Source organism: Balaenoptera musculus, chromosome 2, assembly GCF_009873245.2.
Source record: "Balaenoptera musculus isolate JJ_BM4_2016_0621 chromosome 2, mBalMus1.pri.v3, whole genome shotgun sequence".
NCBI lineage: Eukaryota > Metazoa > Chordata > Mammalia > Artiodactyla > Balaenopteridae > Balaenoptera > Balaenoptera musculus.
The window spans coordinates 108669518-108681845 of record NC_045786.1 but is presented as its reverse complement, the minus strand read 5'-3'; the positions used below and the strand labels follow the sequence as shown (position 1 = coordinate 108681845).

Genomic DNA, 12328 nt, shown 5'->3' with positions numbered 1-12328 from the left:
TAAGAATGTCTAACTAAGTCTCAGGAAGGCCTATAGTAGCAGAGTAAAACATCTTCACTAATTCTTTTTTGAAAGACTGTTGGATTTCAAACTAACTGCAAAGCTAAAGTCATCAAGATATAGTGGTCCTGGCAGAAAGATAAACATATAAATCATTAGAACAGGAATGAAAGTCCAGAGATAAACCCTTACATTTATGGTCAATTGATTTTTGACAAGGATGCCAAGACAATTCAATGGGGGGAAAGAATAGTCTTTTCAACAAATGTCATTAGGACAATTGGATATTCACATGCAGAAGAATGAAGTTAGACCCCTACTTCAAACCATATACAAAAATTACTCAAAATGGATCAAAGACCTAAATGTAGGAGCTAGAACTATTATATATATAAAACAAATATAACATTGGAATCAGTAAGTCTGAGTTGGGAAAAAAAAGAACACCTAAGAGTAAATCTTTATGACCTTAGGTTAGGCAAAGCCTTTTTAGACATGACACTAAAACATAAGCAACAAAAGAAAAAATAATTTAACTTCATCCAGATTAAAAACTATTGTGTTTCAAAGGACACCATCAACAAAGTGAAAAGAAAACCACTGGGGCTTCCTTGGTGGCGCAGTGGTTAAGAATCCACCTGCCAATGCAGGGGACGCGGGTTCGAGCCCTGGTCTGGCAAGATCCCACATGTCATGGAGCAACTAAGCCCGTGAGCCACAACTACTGAGCCCACACGCCACAACTACTGAAGCCCGTGCACCTAGAGCCCGTGCTCTGCAACAAGAGAAGCCACCGCAATGAGAAGTCTGGACACCACAACGAAGAGTAGCCCCCGCTCGCCACAACTAGAGAAAGACCGTGCAAGGCAACAAAGACCGAATGCAGCCATAAATAAATAAATAAATAAATTTATATAAAAAAAAGAAGTACTGATACATGTTACAACGTGATCAGCATAACGTTGAAAACATTATGCTAAATAAAAAAAACCAGTCACAAAAGACCATATTTTATTGTACTTTATATAATTCTATTTATATAAAATGTCTACAACAGGCAAACTTATAGAGACAGAAAGTAGACTGAAGATTACCTAGGGCTTGGAGCAGGTGGAGGGGATAATTGGGAGAGAAATGCTAAATGGTATGGTGTTTCTTTCTGGGGTGATGAAATATTTTAAACTTGATTGTGGTGATGGTTACACAACTCTGGGTACATACTAAAAACTATACACTTTAAATGGGTGAACTGTATGTTATTAAATTACATTTCAATACAAGTGTTAAAATAAAGGACTGCTGGAAAGGAACTCATGTATTCCTTAAGGGGACTTGGTTTTGATCCTCAAAACAAGGGTTTGGATGGAAATAATTCTTAAACTAAAAGGGTCCTGGTGTCCTAGGAGGGGAAGCAGAAGAAAGAAGAAAAGAGAGAGGAAGTTCGATAGCAAAATATCTTAATTGAGAGAAAGACACAAGAGGTTCTTAGTCTTATAGAACTGGTTCTTTATAAAGATCTAAGACACACGTAGGTTTCTAACACTCTGGATGAGCCAGAAGGAAAGGTAACGAAAATTTGGCATCATTTGATTTTTAACTTTTACACATTAAAGCTCTATATTAACACATATTTTTGACATAGACCCATTTCTGGGAAATTGAGCCAAGGACGAAAACCATTTTTTAGTCATTAGACTTACCACTCGGCTGAAGTAGTCGTCTAAAACTTCCACGAAGTTATGGATGAATTCATAAATTGCCATCTCATTCTGAAATAAAAAAGGAAGGGTGCAGTTAGTTTTATTTTTATTTATTTATTTATTTTTTGGCTGTGTTGGGTCTTTGTTGCTGTGCGCAGGCTTTCTCTAGTTGCGGCGAACGGGGGCTACTCTTCATTGCGGTGCACGGGCTTCTTATTGCGGTGGCTTCTCTTGTTGCGGAGCACAGGCTCTAGGTGCATGGGCTTCAGTAGTTGTAGCATGCGGGCTCAGTAGTTGTGGCTCATAGGCTCTAAAGCACAGGCTCAGTAGTTGTGGCACTCGGGCTTAGTTGCTCTGCGGCATGTGGGATCTTCCCGGACCAGGGCTCGAACCCGTGTCCCCTGCATTGGCAAGTGGATTCTTAACTACTGCACCACCAGGGAATTCCCAGGTGCAGTTAGTTTTAATATGACCTACTGGGGAAATCAGACATGGAGCTGCCCAGTCAGCAACCAGGTTTTAGAGCAATTGGTAAACAGATAATGTGAGCAAAGCAGCTTTCTATTGACAAATATTCAGAGTAGTTCTAGGACTTATTTGTTTAAAAGAAGCTTATCAATAGGGGAAATGTAGAAAACCTTAACCTCTAAGATTTTCTGAAAAGTCCATGATGAATCTAGCTGAATTGAAACCAGACTGTGTCTGGTGATTATAGAGTTTTGAGGTCTACTCCCTGACTTCATCACCAACTGGCTAAAGCCAGGGTTTTTTTTTTTGTTTTTTTTCCCCCAGGGTCTTCATGTCATCACTTTTCCAACTGTGAAGATGGGGAAACCATCTCAAAGTTTGGTTCATGGATAAAAAAACAATCAACTGAGATTTCAGAGTATTTTACATCTTAAATACCCTTTCAGGGATTCCATGGCCAAAGGTGCTATTGATCTGGGACTGACCATTTCTGAAAAGGTGAACTATATCTGATGAGATGTAATTATGACACAATCATATTTACAGTTTGCTCTGCCTTCTGAAATGTCAGCCTATGTTTAATGCCACAGTTGTTTGGCCTCTACCCTTGTCTAAGCTGCCCCACTGTGCCACACAGAATGAGGGCAGGAAACTGGTATTGCTTAGGGTCGAGGAAGGCATTCTGTGGTTTTGTGCTTCTCCACAAATTGCTCATCTAATCCAAAAAAAATCCTAGGTTTATCTCTTCCACACAGTTTCCCCAGCCTTGATAAAAACCAATATCCTTCAAGAGTCAAGATAATTGTTATGGAGGTAAGTGGGGAAGAAAATGTCAATTTAAGGAGAAATAAAAATCAGACTGCTGGGCTTCCCTGGTGGCGTAGTGGTTGAGAATCCGCCTGCCGATGCAGGGGACACAGGTTTGAGCTCTGGTCTGGGAAGATCCCACATGCCACGGAGCAACTAAGTCCGTGAGCCATAACTACTGAGCCTGCGCTCTAGGGCCTGCGAGCCACAACTACTGAGCCCACGTGCCACAACTACTGAAGCCCACGTGCCACAACTACTGAAGCCCGCGTGCCTAGAGCCCCTGCTCCACAACAAGAGAAGCCACTGCAATGAGAAGCCCACGCACCACAACAAAGAGTAGCCCCCGCTCACTGCAACTAGAGAAAAGCCAGCACGTGTCAGTGAAGACCCAACGCAGCCAAAAATAAATAAATAAATTTATGTTTTTAAAAAATCAGACTGTTAGGGCTTCCCTGGTGGCGCAGTGGTTGAGAGTCTGCCTGCTAGTGCAGGGAACACGGGTTCGAGCCCTGGTCTGGGAGGATCCCACATGCCGCGGAGCGGCTAGGCCCGTGAGCCACAATTACTGAGCCTGCGCGTCTGGAGCCTGTGCCCCGCAACAAGAGAGGCCGCGATAGTGAGAGGCCCGCGCACGGTGATGAAGAGTGGCCCCCGCTTGCCACAACTAGAGAAAGCCCTCGCACAGAAACGAGGACCCAACACAGCCATAAATAAATAAATAAATAAATAAATAAAATTTTAAAAAAAATAAAATAAAATAAAAAAAAAAATTAAAAAAAAAATCAGACTGTTATCCATAATTTTCTTGTGTTTTCCATAAGCTCTTCTGTTATCTTACCTCAGTGTCATTAACTCCGACCACAATGAAGAGAGCTGCATACTGCCGATATATCAGCTTAAAATCCTTATATTCAATGAAAGAGCACTAGAGAAAACACAATTAAGACATCAATTCCTGTGGCTGACAGGGATTTCTTCAACATGGCATGCATAATTTCTAGGTTCTGATTTGAGTACCTGTCAACACATTCCTAGAAATACTCAGCGTTAAGATGTTACACAGTCTTTGCTGGCCGCCTCCTCACAGTACTCAGGGGAATGCTTGGAAGCATCTCTAGTGGGAGGTGGAGAAGTGGTCTTGGACAAATGTCTGAGTGTTCACATGGGTTCCCACCTGTACTCCTTCTCATTCCTTTGCTTGGCTCTGTGTGGAACTCAGCCAGCAAAGAAAAGGCCAGTAAATAATCAGCATTTTAGACTGCGTCCAAAAGTGAAAATAAGCCAACATGATAAAGAAGATGTTCTTCTTTCCATCTCCCCTGGGCTCTTTTGGAAGCAATTAGAGATTCCGTTTGTACCATCTGATAGTCATTCAAGAGCCAAATATTACAGAGCATACACACATGCAAAAAAGAAAAAATCTTGATTTCTTTTTGAAAAGAATCAATGTAGGCTCTTTTTATAAATTATTTAAAGATGGCTTTTGTGTGGCAGATACTAGACAAAAATCTCCCATTGTAAATATTGCTTTATAGGAATTAATAACTAGCTTACCACTACTGACTAGTGAGGAAACAACTCCCTTCCCGTTCATCTCTCTCCTAAAGCCATTGTACAAAGGGGGAGAGGAAGGCACTGGGTGGAGAGGAATTGGGTAGCAGGCTGAAGGTACAGTGTTGACCTTCCTTTGGATTTTTGGGTGCGCTTGACCAAATGGGATTGAGCAAGAACGGTATGACTTTTTGCAATGGGATATGTTGCTCTATGGTGCTCAGATGTACCTGGGAATGAAGCTGCAAGTTTTTTTGTTTTGGTTTGGTTTGGTTTGGTTTTTCTTGGCCATGCTGCACAGCTTGTGGGATCTTAGCTCCCTAACCAGGGATCGAACCCGCATCCCTGGCAGTGAAAGTGCAGAGTCCTAACCACTGGACCGCCAAGGAATTTCCGAAGCTGCAAGTTTTGATTATGGCGTTTCTTCCACGGGAAAGCCATTCAACGATCTGTATAATGGAGGCGTTTGAGGCTTTTATTTGACATTAGGATAAAAGTATTAAGTCCAGGACCATTCTGCAGCTTTTGGTTCACTGTAGAGCCAGTATTATTTCTGTTCAGTCAGATCTTTCAAGGAAACACAATCTATTTGAAAGAACTGAGGAACATTTTTCAAAGCCTCTCAGGAGTTTCTGACATTCAAAAAAAAAGTATCCAAGCACCTTTGTGGATAAAATAAAAATGAAGCTGAGACTGTGTTACTTTGGTACCTGATTGTGCTAAAAGCCCAGTGGGTTCCCTTTAAAATCTAAGATAATTTAGAATGCTTCAAAAATATCTAATGGTATGTTCATTTTAAAGCATATATTTCAGAGGGTAACCTATCAGTGAAAACTATGAAATTGTGGAGTGCCTGCATTCTGTAGAAAGATTCAAACAGAAATACTTCTGCAGTTTGTTTACCTTTACTTAAAGTATGTGGCTATTAACACAGTCCTTTAATAGTTTTTGTTTTCTTTTGACAACTACATAACGCAGTGTGTGCCACGGCAGGCCAAAGTAGTCATTCGAAGAGGACTCTGAGATGTTCTGACTGGAAAATCAATTTAGAAGCCAAGGGAAACACCGTTCTAATGCGTAACTTGTGAGCACTGATGTAGCTTAATATTTTGACTTACCAGTGGTTCCCACAAGCAGCCTTTCTACATATGCACTGAAAAAGAGAACTAGCAAAATTAATGGGTGATTTAAATAAGCTTTCTGAATTTGCATTAGTTTGCTCAGTGATTTCCAAAGGATTCCAAGTTTAGGGCCTAGACTAAGTAATTCTCCAATTAAAGTCCTTTGTAAAAGTAGACTCAGTTTTTACAATTCCTGTTTACTATTATTTTAACGATTTAATTTAACCTCAATTTTGGCAGAATGGATAGATTTGTTGTTTCATATGAATTTTTTAACTTCCATTTCTCCCATCTATATAATAAAATAAGACAACTTCAAATCAAGTTTGTTTTGTTTTTAAATTACTTGTTCCAGTATTATGTTGGTGGTAAATTTATAAAAATGATAAGCAGAAAAAAACTGCACTCCACATGAGAATCATGTTATTATCCTCCGGCACAAAGTGGGTCTTGACTGTTCCCCTCTATACTGGTCATCTGACCTTCATCTTTTGGCTTAAAGAAAGCCAGCTGCTACAGGCACTCCTAAGAGTTCCAAGGGCTGAATTCATATGAACAAAAAAAAAAGGTATGTCTATTAGCAGGCTTAAATTTGAGCTGCCACTTCCATAGTGCAATAAGACAAATATGCTGACCTAAATATGAACCCAAGACTTTTCCTGATTTTCTTTGCTTTTATTTTCCTTAAGGGGATGTAAAGAGAGCTATGCGGCAGTCTTCATTTCACTTCATTTGTTAATTTTCCCTAATAGCTATTGAAAGAATGTAGTTCAAAGAAAACGATGGCCCCTGAGACTCAGTAATAATAAATCTGCCACTGCTGAGTTGAATGCAGAGATCAAAGAGAGAATCAGAAACTTACTTGTTCACTGGATCGAGAGAGACAGCTCTTTATGACTTCTGTTTCCAGAAGCGTACGCTTATTAATCTCCACATGTTCATAGTACTTAGAAAGTCGGGTCTGCCCTTGTTTATTCACCATGAGGAAAAATTTTATCATTTTTTTTCCTGGCCAGTATTTTTCCAAATATAGTTCAAAAGTTATGGCGAGGGGTAGCTGTAACCAGAACCTGAAGAATAAAAGAACAACAGAAAGGCAAGATCAAATTTCTCAAGAATCATATTAAATGTGTTCCATAGATGAACCAGAAGTAAAACGTCTTCTGATAACATTGGTCTTCACTCCTATGAACTAAATGAGACTTTAATAAATAACTAAAGATAAATTTTCTTTAGTTATCCTCCAAAACATTTTTGAGTATCCACAGTAGTTCTACTCATATTCATTCAATTGTTTCATCAATCTTGTTGGGCGCCAACTATGTGTCAAGCACCAGAAGGAGAATATGGATGAAGAAGTAATGATTTCTGATCTTCAGATCATGACACCTAGCAAAGGTACTGGATAGGTAAACAAATAACAGCAGTACAAGGTGATGAGTTATAACTGGGACGGGTATACTTCTGTGGTGCACAAAAGGAGGGACAAGGAGCATCACGGGAAAGCTGGGAATGGCTTCCCAGACAAGGGGCATTTAAGCAAGATCTTGAAGAATGACCCAGAGGGAAAGTCTCCGAGGCACAGAAAATAGGGGTATGAAAGCTCTGGGAAGTTCACTTTGGTTGCAGGTCAGGGGGCAAGAAGAATGGTCATAGGAAATTGAGCTGCTCACATAAGATAAAATTGGCTTTAGAAGTTATGCTAAGGAATATGAAATTTATTCTATGGACAATGGAGACAGGATGTGTAGTGAAGCTCTTCTTTCCTTAGTGTTGAAAGCAGTAGTAACTTCAACTATTTGTCAAAGTCCTCGAACAAGGCCCTGTAACAAGTCCTATAAGGTTCTGTACTGAGCAATTTACATACATTATTTAGTTCTCACAATTTTCTGCGGCAGGGACTTCTGTTATCCCCATTTTAAGGACAAGAAAACTGAATTGTACGGATGTTAAGGCACCCAGCGTACCTGGATTACTGTGTGTCAGGGGTGACATGCAGCTCAGAGGCCAAGTGCATGCACAGATCCATGACACCCCTACTCCTCCTCATTCATGCTTGTGGGTTTATTTGAAACTCAGCTGTATTGAATCCCATGTTTGTTATTCTTACACTTAATATAGTTTTTGAAATAATCAATGCAAAAGCGCACAATATTGACCAATGGCCAGTTCTTTCATCATGAGCATCAGAGCTGTCTCATTGGCCAATCTTACAATATCATATTCACATTTTGTAGTATCTTTGAAAATCAGTGCAAAAGACCAAGGTTAACAATAGTTCTTAAGCGAAATTTTAAAACTTGTAATAATTTTACAGAATAGTTGCAACAGATGATGAGATAATATTTTTATATTATTTTTTGCCTTCCTAGCTCATCTCTTTATTTCCTAAACCCTATCAGACAGGCGGTTATCTCATAACAATTCCAAACATTAAGAGCTGGTTAGAGGCAGATCCAGTCTGGCAAAGCCTGGGGCTGCTGTGTTCATTCGGTGTGCAGAACAGGATGTCATCTAGACCAGCTCAGCCGGGGATTTGACAGCTGTGCCACAGGGGGAGGCCTGTGGTCATTCACTCCCTTTTCCAGGAAGATAAACTCACTACTGTAGGTGGCATTGCAACATACTCCGTGTTATTTAATCACTTGGTGTTAAGTCCTGCTTTTATCCTCCTTACAAATTACTGCCAGTAAAAACGATGGCAGATGACTAATAAATTAAGATTACCATCCTTTCTTTTATTCCCTTTCAGCAAAGTTATTTTAAAACCATCTTTATGAAAGTTAGAAATGACAATCCTATACCTTGGATTCCAACTGCCAGGTAAAAGAAAAAAATATTGTCTCAAAGGTACTCATGGCCAAACCCTTGCCTTTAAATGCCCTGGTTGCATTAAGTGGTAAAATGAGATGTAGAATGATCCCACTGAGATGCTACACCAAGGGATCAAATTGGTTTCCACCTTACAAGCACAGCATTCCTTCCCACTGACTTCAAGAGCAAGGATGACAAACAAGGACATGCTGAACTGATACTCATTAGGACACAAGTCTTGAAAATAGTAGCTGAAGGCATCTAAAGACTTGAATACAGTATTTTTTTTTGCATGCTCATAAACAATTACACGATTTACAACTGTAGGATACACAGTGGTAATAAAGCGGACAAGCAAAACTGTGAAGTATTTCTATTATAAAATATACAACACCAAAATATACAATGTGGAGACTCAGAGACAGGTACATGTTGGAGAACTGAAGATGAATGAATAGTAACTTTATAGTAGAAAACCTGGCACACACCACCTTAACCAAGTGATGAAGGCTAAATCATCAACGATGTCATGTTCCACCCCCACCACCATATGACATGATGAGAAGAGTACTTCACCTCTGTGGTATTCTTCCCCAAACCCATAATCCCACTCTAATCATGAGAAAACCAGGTACATGTTGGAGAACTGAAGATGAATGACATAAGCACCTATCCTGGTTACTAATTATCAGGGAGGAGGGAGATCAAATAATTATGAAACTGAGGCAGGGCAATAAGAAGGAATATGCTTAGACAAGTGCTGGGAGTGGTCAGGGAGCAGATATGAACTTCCTCTGTTAATATACTCTTTGCATTCAACAACACACGGGCTGGGAAAGATGTCTTGATTGCCAAGAAGGTAGGAGATTCCACACCCAAGAACTTGTGTGAATGTGTGTGAAAAATCAAGGAAGAAGAAAAAAGAAACTTTACTGGGGAAGACATTACACAAAGGGTGCTAGGATGTGTAAAGGCCAAGACTAGGGAGGTTGGTAGATTTCACAGTAGAATATAAACAGATCAGCGTCCCAGCGCCCTACATGATGTAAACTTAATGCTTAGAGAAAAGACAGACTGGAAAGACTGAAGTAAGTATTGAACTGGGCACAGTTTTCATACTTCTGATGGTGTATTTCTGGGAGTTAGAACTGGAAGAATCTTTATAGGTTGTCATACCCAAAGATGACAAATAGATTTCAACTTGGGTGCCAACTTTGATTAACTGTACTAACCGCATTGAGCACTGTGTTGGGAAGGATTCCAAAGCTGTTTTCAGGTTCAGAGCAAGACGATGTCATGAATAATTAGTAATGTCAGCTGTGGGTTAGGAAGCAGGGTGTGGCAACATATGCACCTTGTATCTGTCATCTCTGATGTGCACTCCCTTCATTTTGTAGATGGGAAAACTGGTAATCTGAGATGCAGAGTGAAGTCATGAATTCTGGTCTCTTGACTCATAATGCTGTCTTTAATTTATCACATCGCCTCTGCCTCACTCAGTGTATTAGTGTCATTAATGTCCATTTAAGCTTAATAAGCATCAACTTCAGTTATCTTTGGGAATGATCAACTCAACATTATCTTTTCTAATGCTGCTGCACAATTAATGGAAAATACCAAACGATTCACTGCACGAAAACAGTAGAGTAGGAAGTTTTTGGAAATGAAAATGTTATTTCATGATGGCTAACATCCTTTCTAGCTCTAAACGCTTTCTATGTACCCCAGAACCATAATATTGTAAAACTCACACACACACACACATACACACACACACACACACTCAGGGAATATCAGACAAAAACTTTGTTTTTGCCCCATGAAAATGACTGAAATAAAATCCCCCAAGTTACAAAGCCAATTTCCACCAAAAAATGTATAGTACTTGTAAGGTATAATAGTCAAAAGCATGAACTAGGTAGAGCTCGACTGTTTGGCTCTACTACTTATTAGCCTTGTGATCCTGGGCAAATTACTTAATCTTTCTGTACTCAGTCTGAGGTACAATGGGAATAATATTAGTACTGACCTTCTAGGTTGTGAGGAGTAGTTAGTATAGTAACATTCTTAGAACAGTGTTTGGCAGTTGGCATGAAGTGAGTGCTATGTAAGTGTTGGCCAATGTCATTACGATAGTACATCACCTTTTCCTCAGACAAGCCTTTACTGCCTATCCCAATCCCTCTTTCTAACCACAAAAAGTTGGCTATCTTTTCTTTGAACCCATCACTGTATCTTACAAAACCTGTCGCCCTAAATAATCACTATTTGATTACATTCTGAGCTCCCCTACCAGACCAGTGATTTTTACTGTTTTACTGTGACATATTTTACGCTGTGATATATTTTACATTGTGACCCAGTATACAGGTACATACATATCTGAATGCAAGTTCATAAAACAATACTCGCCCATACTTTGTGTATTGTACTCCAGTATCTTCTATGACCTTTCATTTTGTAAAAAATGCAGTTGTGAGGGGTTTGGATTACACAGATGTATAGATTTTTCAAAACTCACCAAATGTAAATTTTACATAAAAAGAAACTAATACTCTGGTTAATGATATACATGCTGAAGTATTGGGGGGAAATGTACTGATGTCTACAATTTACTTTGTTTTTTGGGGGGGCGGGCTGTGCTGCGTGGCTTGCAGGATCTCAGTTCCCCAACCAGGGATCAAACCCGGGCCATGGCAGAGAAAGCCCGGAATCCTAACCACTAGGCCACCAGGGAACTCCCTATAATTTACCTTGAAATGCACCCAAAAAACTAAGATAAATTAATGGATGGGTAGACAGATGGATAGATGGTTAGATATATGATAAAGTAAGTACAGTCGGCCCTCTAGATCTGTGGGTTCCGTATCCACAGATTCAACCAACCATGGATTGAAAATATTTGGGAAAAAAAAAATTCCAATATGTTCCTAAAAGCAAAACTTGAATAGGCTGTGCACTGGCGACTATTTACATAGCATTTACATTGTATTAGATATTATAAGTAATTTAGAGTTATTTCTAGATTATTTTAAAGTATATGGAAGGATATGCGTAGGTTATATGCAAACACTAAGCCATTTTACATAAGGATCTTGAACATTCACCGATTTGGGTATGTGTGGAAACCCTGGAACCAATCCCCCATGGATACTGAGGGATGGATGACTATATAGTAAAAGATTAATGGTAGAATTTAGGTGGTGAGTATATGGGAATTCACTGTGAAATTCTTTTCAACTTTGTAGTATATTTGAAAATCGTCACTACAAATATTGAGGAAAAATGCTAGTTGTGGCCCACTGATTTTTTTTTTTTAATTCCATAGATTTTATTTTTCAGAATAGTTTTAGATTTACAGAAAAAATTGCAAGGACAGTATAGAGTGTTCTCATATACTCCACACCCAGTCTCCCCTGTTATCAACATCTTAGTATGGTACATATGTTACAATTAATGAATTGATACATTATTACTACCTGCAGTCTATACTTTATTCAGATTTCCTTACATTTTACTGAATGTCCTTTTTCAGTTATAGGATCCAATATTATATTTAATCTTCACATCTCCTTGGAATGCACTTGGCTTTGACAGTTTCTTATGCTTTCCTTGTTTTTGATGACCTTGACAGTTTTAAAGAACACTGATCAGGTATTTTATAACATGTCCCTCTATTGAGATTTGTCTGATGTTTTTCTCATGATTAGACTGGGTTTATGGGTTTTGGGGAGGAAGACAACAGAGGTCAAGTGCCATTTTCATCACATCCTATCAAGGGCACATACTACCAACATGACCTATCACTGTGGATGTTACCTTGGTCACCTGGCTGAGGTAGTTTTTGTCAGGTTTCTTTACTGT

At 39.3% G+C, this 12328-nt stretch overlaps 1 protein-coding gene across 3 annotated transcripts in view; it reads right to left on the bottom strand.

Moving 5' to 3' along the window:
• AP4S1 (adaptor related protein complex 4 subunit sigma 1) overlaps positions 1–12328 on the bottom strand; it is an 84657-nt gene that overhangs the window by 44947 nt on the left and 27382 nt on the right. For all 3 annotated transcript variants that reach the window (XR_005018675.1, XM_036842443.1, XM_036842444.1), the window contains 3 exons: positions 6513–6720; positions 3817–3903; positions 1701–1769 (listed from right to left, as the gene is read on the bottom strand). Coding sequence is in view for 2 of the 3 variants with exons in the window: in XM_036842443.1 (XP_036698338.1) it covers positions 1701–1769; positions 3817–3903; positions 6513–6650 (294 nt within the window). In the remaining variant the exon portion in view is untranslated. The remainder of the gene's footprint in view (positions 1–1700; positions 1770–3816; positions 3904–6512; positions 6721–12328) is intronic.